The 12,098-nt window shown below is 45.6% G+C and overlaps 1 protein-coding gene across 4 annotated transcripts in view; it reads right to left on the reverse strand.

Annotated features, from left to right (window-relative positions):
- CAPZB (capping actin protein of muscle Z-line subunit beta) overlaps positions 1-11,710 on the reverse strand; it is a 61,962-nt gene extending 50,252 nt beyond the window's left edge. Inside the window, exons 1-4 of one of the 4 annotated variants that reach the window (XM_074560323.1) lie at positions 10,649-11,710; positions 10,121-10,184; positions 9,823-9,995; positions 9,485-9,591 (exon numbers count right to left, since the gene is read on the reverse strand). In XM_074560323.1, the coding sequence (XP_074416424.1) occupies positions 9,485-9,487 (3 nt within the window). In that variant the 5' untranslated portion in view covers positions 9,488-9,591; positions 9,823-9,995; positions 10,121-10,184; positions 10,649-11,710. Of the gene's footprint in view, positions 1-9,484; positions 9,592-9,805; positions 9,996-10,120; positions 10,185-10,648 lie in introns of those variants that run through there. The other 3 variants (XM_074560326.1, XM_074560324.1, XM_074560325.1) reach the window with 3 other exon arrangements.
- Positions 11,711-12,098: the final 388 nt, after the last annotated feature.

Raw genomic sequence — 12,098 nt, forward strand, 5'->3', positions numbered from 1 at the left:
TTAAAGAGGTGCCACAGTAAAGAGTAACTTACATATCTGCTCCAAAGACTAACGCGGGCAAACTAAAATAATCTACGGGAAGGAGAGCAAATGACACAGCTTAAGTTTCATTGCCACCAGCATGCTGGTGACACTGGATACTTCTCACCATTTCAGGCTGACAGCACAACTATGGCAAGTCCTAGACAGATTAAAGGAGTGGCAATGGTCTTCTAGGAGCGGCTACCGAAGCGATCTCCTCCATTCAAGTTCCTTGAGCACCTCAAAGCTTGAGATCAGTGTTTTGCCAAATCCTTGTTTGTTGCTTTATGCCTTTAGGCAGATGCTTTCAAGAATCCTTTCAATCACACTTTGCGTTTGACTTTGCTTCATCATTCTTACCTCCAAATCTGATAAGCCTCCTTCACTGTTCATGGGACACTACCCAACACCCTAGCTCAACTCGAGAAACAATTATCAAGTGATTTATAATACACTGAAGGCATTTCCACCCATTAGTTCCTAAATAAACCAGAGCTGCTTGCATTACTTTAAATAAAGAAGCTCAATCTTACAGAACAAGTTATTTGTCAAGCTGGTTTACATTTATCAAGAAACCCCTGATAGTATGGTGGAAGCCATTTGACTGTAATTCACTATTTGAAGTAAGAATTCAGCATCTCCTGGAGTATGTTCTGCAGCTAGTTTGCACTCCTGATAGCTGTTTTTCAACTAGATGCAATTCAGATCCTGTGAGCACATCTCCAAAGGTGTACGGTACGCGGTGAGAAAAACCTAACATTTACTTGGCACCTCCTTCCCAGCAAGGATATGTTTTGAGGTGGCAGATGCTTGCGTCTACTTTCAAAACTAATTTAACATCTACAGTTTTAGTTTTTATCGAGTCCACCGCAAGCCTCTGTCACCTGTCCAGGTGCAAATCAAAGAGCAGGATAGCGCAGCGACAAGGCTTTCTGGGAACAGGCCACTCATCTTGACCTTTTGCCACCATCACTAATGATTTCTGCAACAGTGTTTGTCTTCTGGGTAACAGAAACAATGTTTTATTTATTAAACTTGTCATGGAACATGACAATGTAATTTACTGGCTTTCATCTGGTGCCAAGAATTCCCGTGAAGCATAAAGTTTGCAAAAAGTCATTTCCCAATAAATCATGGCATCAAGCGAACATGCAATCTATCAGCCCCACATGAAAGAGTAAAATGGCGATGGCAGTAAAATAGCTACATAGAAAAGTTGCACAGATTGCAAAATAGCATCGCTAACTTTTAATAAAACGATTAAAGTCACTGAAATTGAGTGTAGAGCTGACCACCTATTCCAATGAACGTTAAGGGATTTAATTAGGCTAACGTTACTGCATGACAGGTTTCCCCCCCCCCCCCATTTTAAGTCTGGATTTAACACAAAATAACGTTTTCTTTATTAGATATATGTACAGATAGGAAATAGTGGCTAAACAAAATGAAAAACACCTGTTACAGCGCAGCACTGAGATAGGAGAAGTTTCCTGATGCTGCAAGCACTTCGTACGGAAGGTTGTCCTGCCTGCCTAAGGCTTTTCACTGTCAGGATAGACGTTGGTTGAGCACAATATGTGTGTACCCCTAAAAGACAGACACCCAGACACCGATAGCTTTACTGACAGTAACCATTCAGTATTAACACATCAATTAACTTCAAGATGCCTCTCGATATTTCCTCGCGAGTCAGCTCGACGCCATACTCCAATCATTTTCTGTAGGTTCACAAATGCATTGGCATAAACCAAGGCGCTGTGCAGGCGAGTAAATCTTGCTTTCTAAAAACTGTGAAGCTACCTCCTAACCACCCTCCTTCCCCCATCGGCTCGCTCACACTGACTCACACCAAACAAAGGATCACAGCCGAGCAGCTAGTAAATTTTTTGCAGCCCGCGCAACAGGAAATTATTCACAGCATCTTCTTCCTGACCTCGACAGCCCTTCTGTAAAAACTCCCCTTACCTCTGCAAGATCCTTTCATGCTGCTCTTAGCTTCAAGCCCCTAGATGTATCCTAAATTACGGATTGATACTCTCTCATCCTCCCACTTCATCTGTAAACCTACTACTAACCAGGTTAGTTCAGTCTTTGAAATAAGCTAATACAGCAGGGCTGTGTTGGTTCATAAGCCTGATGACCTGTTTTTCACAGTCACATTGTCTTCCTGCTTTCCATTCAAATATTACTGAGGAAGTGCCCAAATCAGTCTCTAGAGAAGAACTGCTTAATTTTCACAGGGGTCAGGTTTTTTTCTTTTTAAATTGAAACCATAATTACTACAAACGCAACAGCTTTTCAGATTCAGCACTGCCATTTGTCACCCTGAACATTCACAAACACATTGTTTGTGATGCTTTCTTTTAATCCTGTTAACGTTGGATGATCTTTTCAAAGCACTCTTTTATTCTACGTGCTGCTTGTTTCATGTTCCAATCAGCCCGGTCACGAAAGTATCAGAAGAGGAACTGCTCAAGTCAAATGGAGAAATTTTCTCTTGCAGAAACAGCCAAGTTTGGCAAGTTGATCCTGGCCTGACATATCCAGGTTCTCCTTCCAGACAACTGCAACTTAGATTTTTTTCAGATGAGAAGTTATTACATCAAAAACGTTTGAGACACATTATCGTGCGCAGGGGTAAGAGCACATTATTATAGCAGCAGGGAGGCATATACCCTATCACCAAGGTGACAACAAACATAAACGTGCGTACTGAAAGCACAACTAATACAAATATTCCACATCACCAATCTGGTACGAAGTTTTACACCAGCCTGTCCGTAGAGCCCCCGTCACCCCAGGGAAGCTGCCGCCACGCTGCCTGCTTTAATATACAAACTCAGCACTTTCCAGCATCCTGAAGTCTAGTAGCCAGGGTTGTAAATTCACGAGATAACTCTGGCAAGTAATCGGATGCCTGGCAAGGCAAAGAGGAGAGACAGAGAGGTTATCTAATTAGCCTTCATCCCCGAACGCTCTCCGATTGCCTAAAAGGTCAAAAAAGTAGGTTAATATGCCTTTCGCTTGTGTCTAGCAAGACGTACCTTGCTGACTACACTTGCAAAGCTTGCAAGACAGTTCAGTTTCATCCAAGGGATTCAGTGCTAAGGATTTCAAGTTTAAACTCAGAAGCTAATGGCTTTGCATATATATAGGCCATAAGAATATCACATCTCCACCTAACAAGATAGTCACGCTCCCCGGAATTCCTTCCCTTGCCATAATTCCCAGACTTGCCTATTCTTTCAGTCTTTTTATGCTTTCCTTGCTGGTTCTGAACACGTCTGACCTACCCTCAAGTCAGAACTGCAGACAGACAAACATCCAATCTAACAACACATAAAAGTTCTGCAAAACTTTTACTAAATGTAAGTAGTAGAGACAGTTTATGCAGGAGCAATGCTTCACGTAACACGCATGTGCCAGTTTCAATCCATGTCAGATTTCTCCTTCAGTTTAACATGAAGTTAATACTCATTCCATTTGGCCAGTTTTCACCTTAACAAGCTCTGAAATAGCTCTGCCAGTCCCGATGGCTACGTGAAAGCTGCATTTGACCATCCAGTGGGGCACTGCCAATAGCGAGCCAAGATCACACCTCTTCTTAATGTTACATCCAAACCTCTCCATGATGACCCCTAAATTTGCACAGCGACGGGACACAGTGGATAAATACAGCTATTAACTGCTGCGGTCAGCATAACGCAGCTGATATTTTACCTCACTCCTCCATTTCATGGCTCTCCCCTCCTTTGAATTAACTCGCCAAAAGACCCATCTCTTGTTTCTTGAGCCCGTCTCAGATTGCAAGCACAGGCTATCAGCCAGTCACCAATCACCTTTGCTAGCAGCAAGCTTTTTTTAAATCCTGATATTTACCAAAGCAAAAATAACTGGGGAACAGGAAGCAGGTAACAGGACATCACTTTCAAACTCAGCAGTTTGTCTAATGGAAAAGCTAGAAAGTATCACCTGGAGAAATGCAAACAAAATTCCCTCAGAGAATAAAGAGTATTTTATTTATGGTGACTTTGATTGGTGGCTTAAGGCAACCACTAAGCTTATGTCTTCAGTGCAGTCTCAACCCTTTTTGCTTCTGCACAAAATCCTCTTACTGAAGTGCTGTTTTCAGTCTTGTCTAGCTGATGCTGCTAAAATTGTTAGATCCTGGGTTCCGCTTTCACCCAGCCTGGTAACCCTCCCACTTTGCAACAAGGACGTGATTGAAATTCCAAGTTCATGCACCAGGAAAGAACTCAGCTCCGCTTTCTGTAACAAAAAGACATGGAGGACACCCTCTTCGTACTCAGGGAAACGGCACCAGCAAGGACATGCTCTGCGGCACGGCTGCAAACGTTTGAGTAAGGTCTCACGGGTTTAAGCTGAGAGTCAGGACTCCTAAGCCAAGCCTGCGCTGAAAAATAACACAGGCCATGCCGATGAAATATAAACTAGTAAGGTTTAATTTGCATAGGGCAGGAATAAAGTAGGTAATTTATGAGGAGGACAGAGAGATAAGTCAAGTGCGTGCTAATACATTCTGCAGTTCTTTGGCCCAACTTGGAAGCGGCAGCACAAAGAGCACAAGCTCAAAGCAATACCATACATCTTCCTTCTAAACCCCAGAAGAGGAAGGTAGGGCAGAACAGCAGCACCAGATAATACAGGAAAATTAATCTTACTGGCTAATGCCAAGGCTCAGGCCACCACTCTAGGAAACCCAGCACAAGATACTATCTAATGCAACAAAAGTGATTCTAAGTAGACGCCTATTTTGGGTACAAGTAAAAGACAGATCCTGATTTCGATTCCTCACTCGAAACTTCATTGTATCTAAAAATCCAGAAAAAGGACAGGATTGCCACCGCATTTGGCATTACCCAGACAGCACCTATTGTGGAAAATTACAACATTTTAATTAGGAAACAAGCAAAGCAGCTTCCTCAAGTACCCTGCATTTTCTTCCCATAATAAATCCTGTCAGCTCAACTGACGGGGAAATGTCCTTAAAACTGGCTCAACGAGCATTTTACCCTTGTGCCCCATGAAGGAAATTTCAAAAGCAAATGTCTCATCATGCACGAGCTTGTACTTCCCAAGACAAGCTATTTGGAAGCATCCCCCGATCCTGCTTTAGGACCTAAGACCACGTAAGTGAATTTTGGCCACTTGATCAGATCCAGGTAACAGGAACCCCGTATTATTCAGCTCAAGTATGCCACAATATCTTAATGTTCTTCAAATGCAGGTTTCATCCATAAAGAAAATTCAAATTTAAAGTCCCCTGGTTTTAAGTGAGGGGGTTTTGTTTTGTTTTGTTTTTTTTTTCACACTCCTTCCTGGAAATAGCAATGGATTAAGAGGAACTGAAGCATACACATGCTTTGGACCTTGTGCATTAAGGGTAGGAGAGACAAAGGTTTGACTGAGGCTTTTAAAACTCTTCAGGACTCCTAGCATAAACTAATGGGAAAGTGGGAATTTATGATGTACGATGGCTGAATAAGAATATGAATAAAAACAGAAAGTCAACATCATTTTGAGCATCTGATACTTCTGCAGTCATGTCCTTTGTCTGAAAAAAAATAATCCTTAAACATGAAACCGTATTAAAGTGGAGTAAAAAACAGGGCTTAGAATAGCTCTAAACTCCAGCTTAGGCTACCTGTACAAGCACCTTTCAGAATTTCACACTTCTCCGGTAGACGCTGAAACATACTCAGTTTTATTTCAACTTGAGGTGGCACTACCACAACGTGTACCAGCTCAAAGGGACAAAACCCAACAAATAAAACACCTCTCTACAAGTTTACTTTGAGTAAGGAGCCATTTGGACCCGACCAAACATCCCTCCAAAGCGCAGGCGGGAGAATAAACACTGGCACTGGCACTCCCCATCCAAGTCTGCAGAAGTATCCGCCCACCCAAAGCCAAACTGGACCGGGGAGCACTGCACGACCACGCGCAACCCCTGAGTTAATCAGGTACCCTTCACACATGGAAGTCAACTGGCGGAAAGCACAGCTGAGAACTGTAGTAAGTTGAAATTTAATAGGGCAGCAATGTTTCCTTCCTAAAGAGAGTCAGTTCTCTGCTCAACTACAGTAATAAGGACTAAAAACCGTCATTCAAAAGGGCTGAACTGCACTTTACTCCCAGATGTCAACTAGTAAGATATCAGCATATATATATTTACCATATGAGGAAATCCTCTTTGAACAACTTCAGCTTGAGAATGTTTTTCCTTCACTAATAAACCACAAGATTAAGCATCACTCCAACGGCAGTATTCCCTATCCCAACGATATCCTCAAACCTGATTATTTTGGGAATTTGCCTTTTAAGATAACATTTAGCTAAGCTCACATACTTGGCTAATAAAGCACGGACTCCACAAAACAGCTTAAGTCAGTATTTCTCAGAAGGCACAAGGTGCAAAGGACTTGCTGTGGACACTGAAAACCTCTCAGGATATATAGCAGGGTTTCAAAAGCGACATCATCAGTTTAGAAGAGGGACGGGCTCGGTGTTCACGCAGCTGGAAAAGCACTACCTTTAGTTGTTCAGTTTCACAAATCATTTAATATGGTTTTGGTAGCAGTTGCACAAACCCAAGTTATTTATCAAGCAACAACATGCTTGCTCAAGACAAACAGCCACCACCTCGAAAATATTAGTTACTCTGAAAAGCACGCGAGGTTTATGTATTGAGTGTCAGTGTCGCATCACGCATCCTTGGCTGTGCTTCAGCGCTTTTTAGCTGCCTCACAAATTCTAAACGGATGATGTGCAGCCAGCGCTACACTAGACAGTTTGAATTTATGGTTGATTAAGTTATAAATTTTACTAAAATTGTCTGCCTTTTCTTGAAGAGTTGCATAGCAGAAGAAATACTTGCTAACACTATCAGGACAGTTTACATAACCTGGAAAGCAAGATATTTCTTTTTTCTTTTTTTTTTTTTTTTTTTTTTTACGAGTAGCTGGATTCCATCCATTCACAACCCACAGTTCCAGAAGTCTCAGCAGATCCACTCTCCCAAGTCCTGCTTTGCCCTGAACGGTGCACTCAGTTTATTTTTAGCACAAGAGACAGCATCCATCCAGGCAGTTTGCAAGCTTCATGTGTTGTCTTGCCCTGTTTCACCGAGCACCTGACTGAAATGCAGACACAATCCTGAATTCTCACTTAAACTCACGAGGAGCAATTCAGACTCGAGGTGGAGCAGAGGAGACAAAGGTTCCCATCTCTCTGCTCTACACAGATATTGCTAAGCCCATGGTACCAAGGAGGTGTTTGACCTAATATCCTGTACCATACCAGCTTCTCCCAGCTGCTGGGAAACTCACCATTGCCTTCAATGAAAAGGCCATTTCAGCATTTCAATGCTCCATTTTAGTATTGTGTTTTCACAGCCACTGAAGGAAGTACTCTAAATGTTGGATTGGGACCTAAATTGAAATTGGATGCTGCAACTGCACTACATGCATAACATTGTTAACTGCAAGAATCAGTAAAGTTTTAAAACACCACAGATCATTTGTTTTCTGCAAACAAGACCAGTGATTTGTCTTGCACACTCCTACTGGACTTAGTTAAACCACGCTTAAGTTGCCACAGTCTTTGAGTGAAGTCTTCAGATGTGTACACAGACACTGAGATAAACAAGTAAGAGAGTGGCTGCTGCAGGTTCAGCCCTGAAGTCCACTCAGCATCGGAGACTAGCACATAGCATTGGAAGTCCTGAACAAATCCCTCCTACACCCAGTGGTCTCCAAGACTAAACATCAAAAATCAGAAGACAGTATAAGCTTTTAACACTCAGGAAATCTCTAAAGGATTTGTCTTCTACCTCCTCCAAAAGACTGATATAGTTACATTTAAACCCTGACTGGATTCATCTTATAGCTTGCTTTCATAGCCATTTAAAAAAGCTGGTGTCACCACTGTTATTTTACGTGAAGCCTACTTGTTTTCCTTGAATTCTTTTCCTGTGAGGATTTTTGCCATGGCAGAAGTAAGGATAGTTGGTTGGAATCCTGATTTCAAATTCTACCGTCAGGTCTCACACATAGAGACTTCAGTATCTTAAAATAAGAGACACAATTGAAATAAGATGCTCCATCCTGTCAGCCCCCACAATCAGTAGTCAGGTACAGCATTTCGTTTGTTCAAATAAGAACAGAGAACCTCAATCTTACACATTCTTCACCTTTCACCACAAACTAAAGATCTTTATCCTGCATAATACAGGTGGCAGGATCACCATGATCTTCAGCTTTGAAGAAAAAAAAAAAAAAAAACCAACAGAAGGTATTGCCTCTGAAATTCTTACGGTTGAAGGTAAGTAAAGGATTACACTTGCTTGCTTAACCAGCCTTTATATTGCTATGTAGACAGGCACTGGGTTGATATTTTTTAAATCTAAATACATTTGAACATTCTTAAATTATGTTGGAAAACCTGAATAGCAAATTCCCAAAGAATACAGACTATCTCAGTGATTCCATACAAGCGATTCCATACATGGGGGTTACAAGCTCTGCAAATGCTCATCTCTGTCCATGCAGAGCTGGGAGCTGACCAAGGCCTGGGCCAGTTCCCATCCTTATTGTTGGATTTGTTTAGAGCCCATGAAATCTGCCTGAAATCTGCCTCCTTTACACACAGTGCCAAAATGAAATTGAAAGGTTTCATGACCTGGGCTAATCCATTCAGCAAACAGGCAACAAGATGGAGATTATTTTACATGACTGAAGAAACCAGAGATTCTCCTCTGAAAAACGTAAAGTTGTCATCCCTGTAGAAGAGTAGCACCCACCGCTGCAGGATCACCTGCTCTGACTGCACTTGCTTTGCCTGTATTTTGCAGATTCCATTAGATCTTAGTACACCTTATGAGCGCATCCAGCTTCCAGAGGAAATGCCAGACCACGGGTGATAATTTGGGGTTTAGGAACAGCAGCAACAGCAGACCGTGCCCCCATCGCTCTTAAACGCCGGTGCTGCATTTGCTCGCGCCGTTTACAACTACATCAAGCAGTAACATTCACCGTCCAAAGCGGAAGCATTCCTGCTGTAAACACCACCCCAGGTACCAGGCCCAGAAACCGGGAAGCAACCGGACAACAGAGCAGCCGGAGGAGCCTGGCGGCCCCGCCGCCCGCCCCCGGGCACTGCAGAGCCCCCCGCCGCCGCCCCCAACGCCAGGCCAGGCCACCCCTCCCTCTCCCCTGGCAGCACCGCCTCGGGCCCTCCCTCCCCACCGCCCCGGGGAGGCCGGGCGAGGCCCACCCGCTCCGCCGCCCCGCTCTGAAGCGAGCAGGGAAGAGGAGGAGGGGGGGGGGGAGGAAGGAGCCGCCGGGGCGCGGCACCGGGGAGGGGATGGGAGCGGGAAGCACCGGCGGGTGGAAGGGGTGCGCGGGGAGGGGGAGTGGGCAGGTGCCGCCCCCTTCGCCCTTACCATGGCGGCTCGGCGGGGCTGCGCTGGGCGGTAGCAACGGCGGCGCCTCCCGGTCCCGTCCGGTCTCCCTCCGAGGCAGGCCGCGGCCCTTCCACTTCCGCCGTTGCCTAGGAGTGAACATCCGGGTCAGCCCCGCGCCGCCCCGCCCCTTCGCCGCCGTCCCGCCAATCAGCGGGCGGCTCGCCGGCCATCGCCAAGTATGGAGCGCGGCGCGCGAACGGGGGCGGGGAGAGGCGGGGCTAAGTGGGCGGGACCAGGGGCGGGGCCTGCGGGAGGGCGCGCCAGCCGGCAATCGTCCCCAGCCCCGCCGCCGGGCAGTACCTCCCGCCTCTGAACACCTTTAAACGCTTGAACGGGCCTCGGGGTCAAAGGAGAACCAGCAGGTTGCACGGAAAATATCAGCCCGAACAGGGAACGTTTTGGACAACGTCATCAGCGCCGAAAAGTGGAGTCTGCAGAGGTAACTGATGGAGCATCGTCACCGGTGCTGCCTGTAACACACCGACTTCAGCTGTGAAGCGACCAGGAAAGATAATCAGCCTCTGGCTGCTTAAGGCTAGGGTTAATTAATTTGAAAAGCAAGTGTTCAGCCTTCTCTGGAAGCTCAGCCTTTGATTCAGCGAAGCGTGCAAGTACCTGCTGGAAGCTAAGCAGACGCTTACATCTTTTGATGACTTCGGGGCTCAAGCACCTGCAATCCCTGTCTCCGAAAGAGAGATAGAAATCAGCAAATCGGGGTGTACGCGCAAATAAAACATCGCTGCTTTTCTCAGACTGTCCCAGAAGGAAACCATTATTATTTTTTTCCCTAATGTACTAACTCACATTTCTGTGGTCTCGGGTAAAACTGATCTGATTCCAGACTCTAGACAGGTACTTCTCAACAGGGACCTGTGCACTAAAGAGCTGCAGGGTACCCGGTTACCCCATGGCAGCATCCAGTTCATTGTGGGACAGCACTCCCCCTCCAGCTCTTTTGGAACAATTCTTTGGCCTGTCTTTCACCAGAGTTCTGCTGCCACGATCCTGAGAACCCTCCACTGGTGCTCTCTGGCTCCTGCACTGCAGACTTGGCCCTCCAGAGCCAAAAGCCCTTTTGTTGTTACATTTACTTTGTACAGTTTGCTGTAGGAACGGGAAATGTCAACAAGGGGAATCACACACCGTTCTTCCCTTGGAAGCAACACTGTGGTATGTTCTTCCGGCAGATGACCAAGGCCAAGCTCGGACTTTTCACGCGGACGTTATCACAGATGGCTGGGGCTCCACTCAATGTCATAGAATCACAGAATGGCCTGGGTTGGAAGGGACCTTTCAGATCATTGAGTCCAACCATCAACCTAACTCTGACAAAAACCATCACTAAACCATACCTCTAAGCATCATGTCTGCCCAGCTTTTAAATACCTCCAGGGATAGCGCCTCAACCATTTCCCTGGGCAGCCTGTTCCAATGCTTGATAACCCTTTCAGTGTAAGATTTTTTCCTAATATCCAGTCTAAACCTCCCCTGGTGCAACTTGAGGCCGTTTCCTCTTGTCCCATCGCCTGTTCCTTGGGAGAAGAGACTGACCCCCCCGGCTACACCCTCCTTTCAGGTAGTTGTAGGGAGTGAGAAGGTCTCCCCTCAGCCTCCTTTTCTCCAGGCTAAACACCCCCAGCTCCCTCAGCCACTCCTCACCAGACTTGTGCTCCCGATCCCTCACCAGCTCCGTTGCTCTTCTCCGGACACGCTCCAGCACCTCAGTGTCTTTTTTGTGGGGAGAGGCCCAAAACTGGACACAGCACTCCAGGTGGGGCCTCACCAGTGCCGAGTACAGGGGGGCAATCACTGCCCTAGTCCTACTCACCACATTGTTTGTGATCAGACACCAAGCAGGAGGACCTTCTGAGAGATAACAACCCCAGCTGCCTGTTTTAACTTACAGGGAAGCCAGCCGCTGGTTCAGTTTGAGAAGAACAGGCTGGATTTCCAGGGAAGTGAACTGCTCCGACACGCACCCAGTTACAGTAGCATCGAGGCATAGCTGTGCAACGTGAATGTGCATGACAAACAACCACATGCAGACGTAAGAGCTATCACTGCTTACACTAATTAGAAAAGCAAAGCTGTCCTGTGTGTTGAGGGCTTCGGACAATTTGCTGTCACCCATTTTGCTCAGTTAGCCTTTACCCGCTTTTTTCCATTCCTCTGTTGCCATTTTTAAAGCTTCAGTGTTTTCAGCACAGGAAGAAAATTGAGCCGGGAAAGAAAGGATAGAAAACAGTAGAGCAATCTCAAGAAAAACAGAAGCTATGTTACTGCACAGAAAAACAAAAGTGCATAAAGTCCATCAATAACCCACTACCAAATAAACCCTAAAATAGGAAATAATCCTGCCATGTCTAGAAGGGAGGGAACGTGACCTCCAAAGGCATTTCCTCCTCTGGAGTCTCCAAATTCAACTCTTTGCCAGTATTAGTCAGCCCAACCTCCTTAAACCCCGTTCGTAAGATGCAGCAATCCAAAGTGGCTTCTATTTCGCAATCCCCAGATCCTTCAGTCCTTATGTTCCCTCAGAGGTGCCTACCAGCAGTAATTAAGAAAAGCAAGCCTGTTAATTCCACAGGGCAAA

This window comes from Larus michahellis, chromosome 16 (assembly GCF_964199755.1).
Source record: "Larus michahellis chromosome 16, bLarMic1.1, whole genome shotgun sequence".
NCBI lineage: Eukaryota > Metazoa > Chordata > Aves > Charadriiformes > Laridae > Larus > Larus michahellis.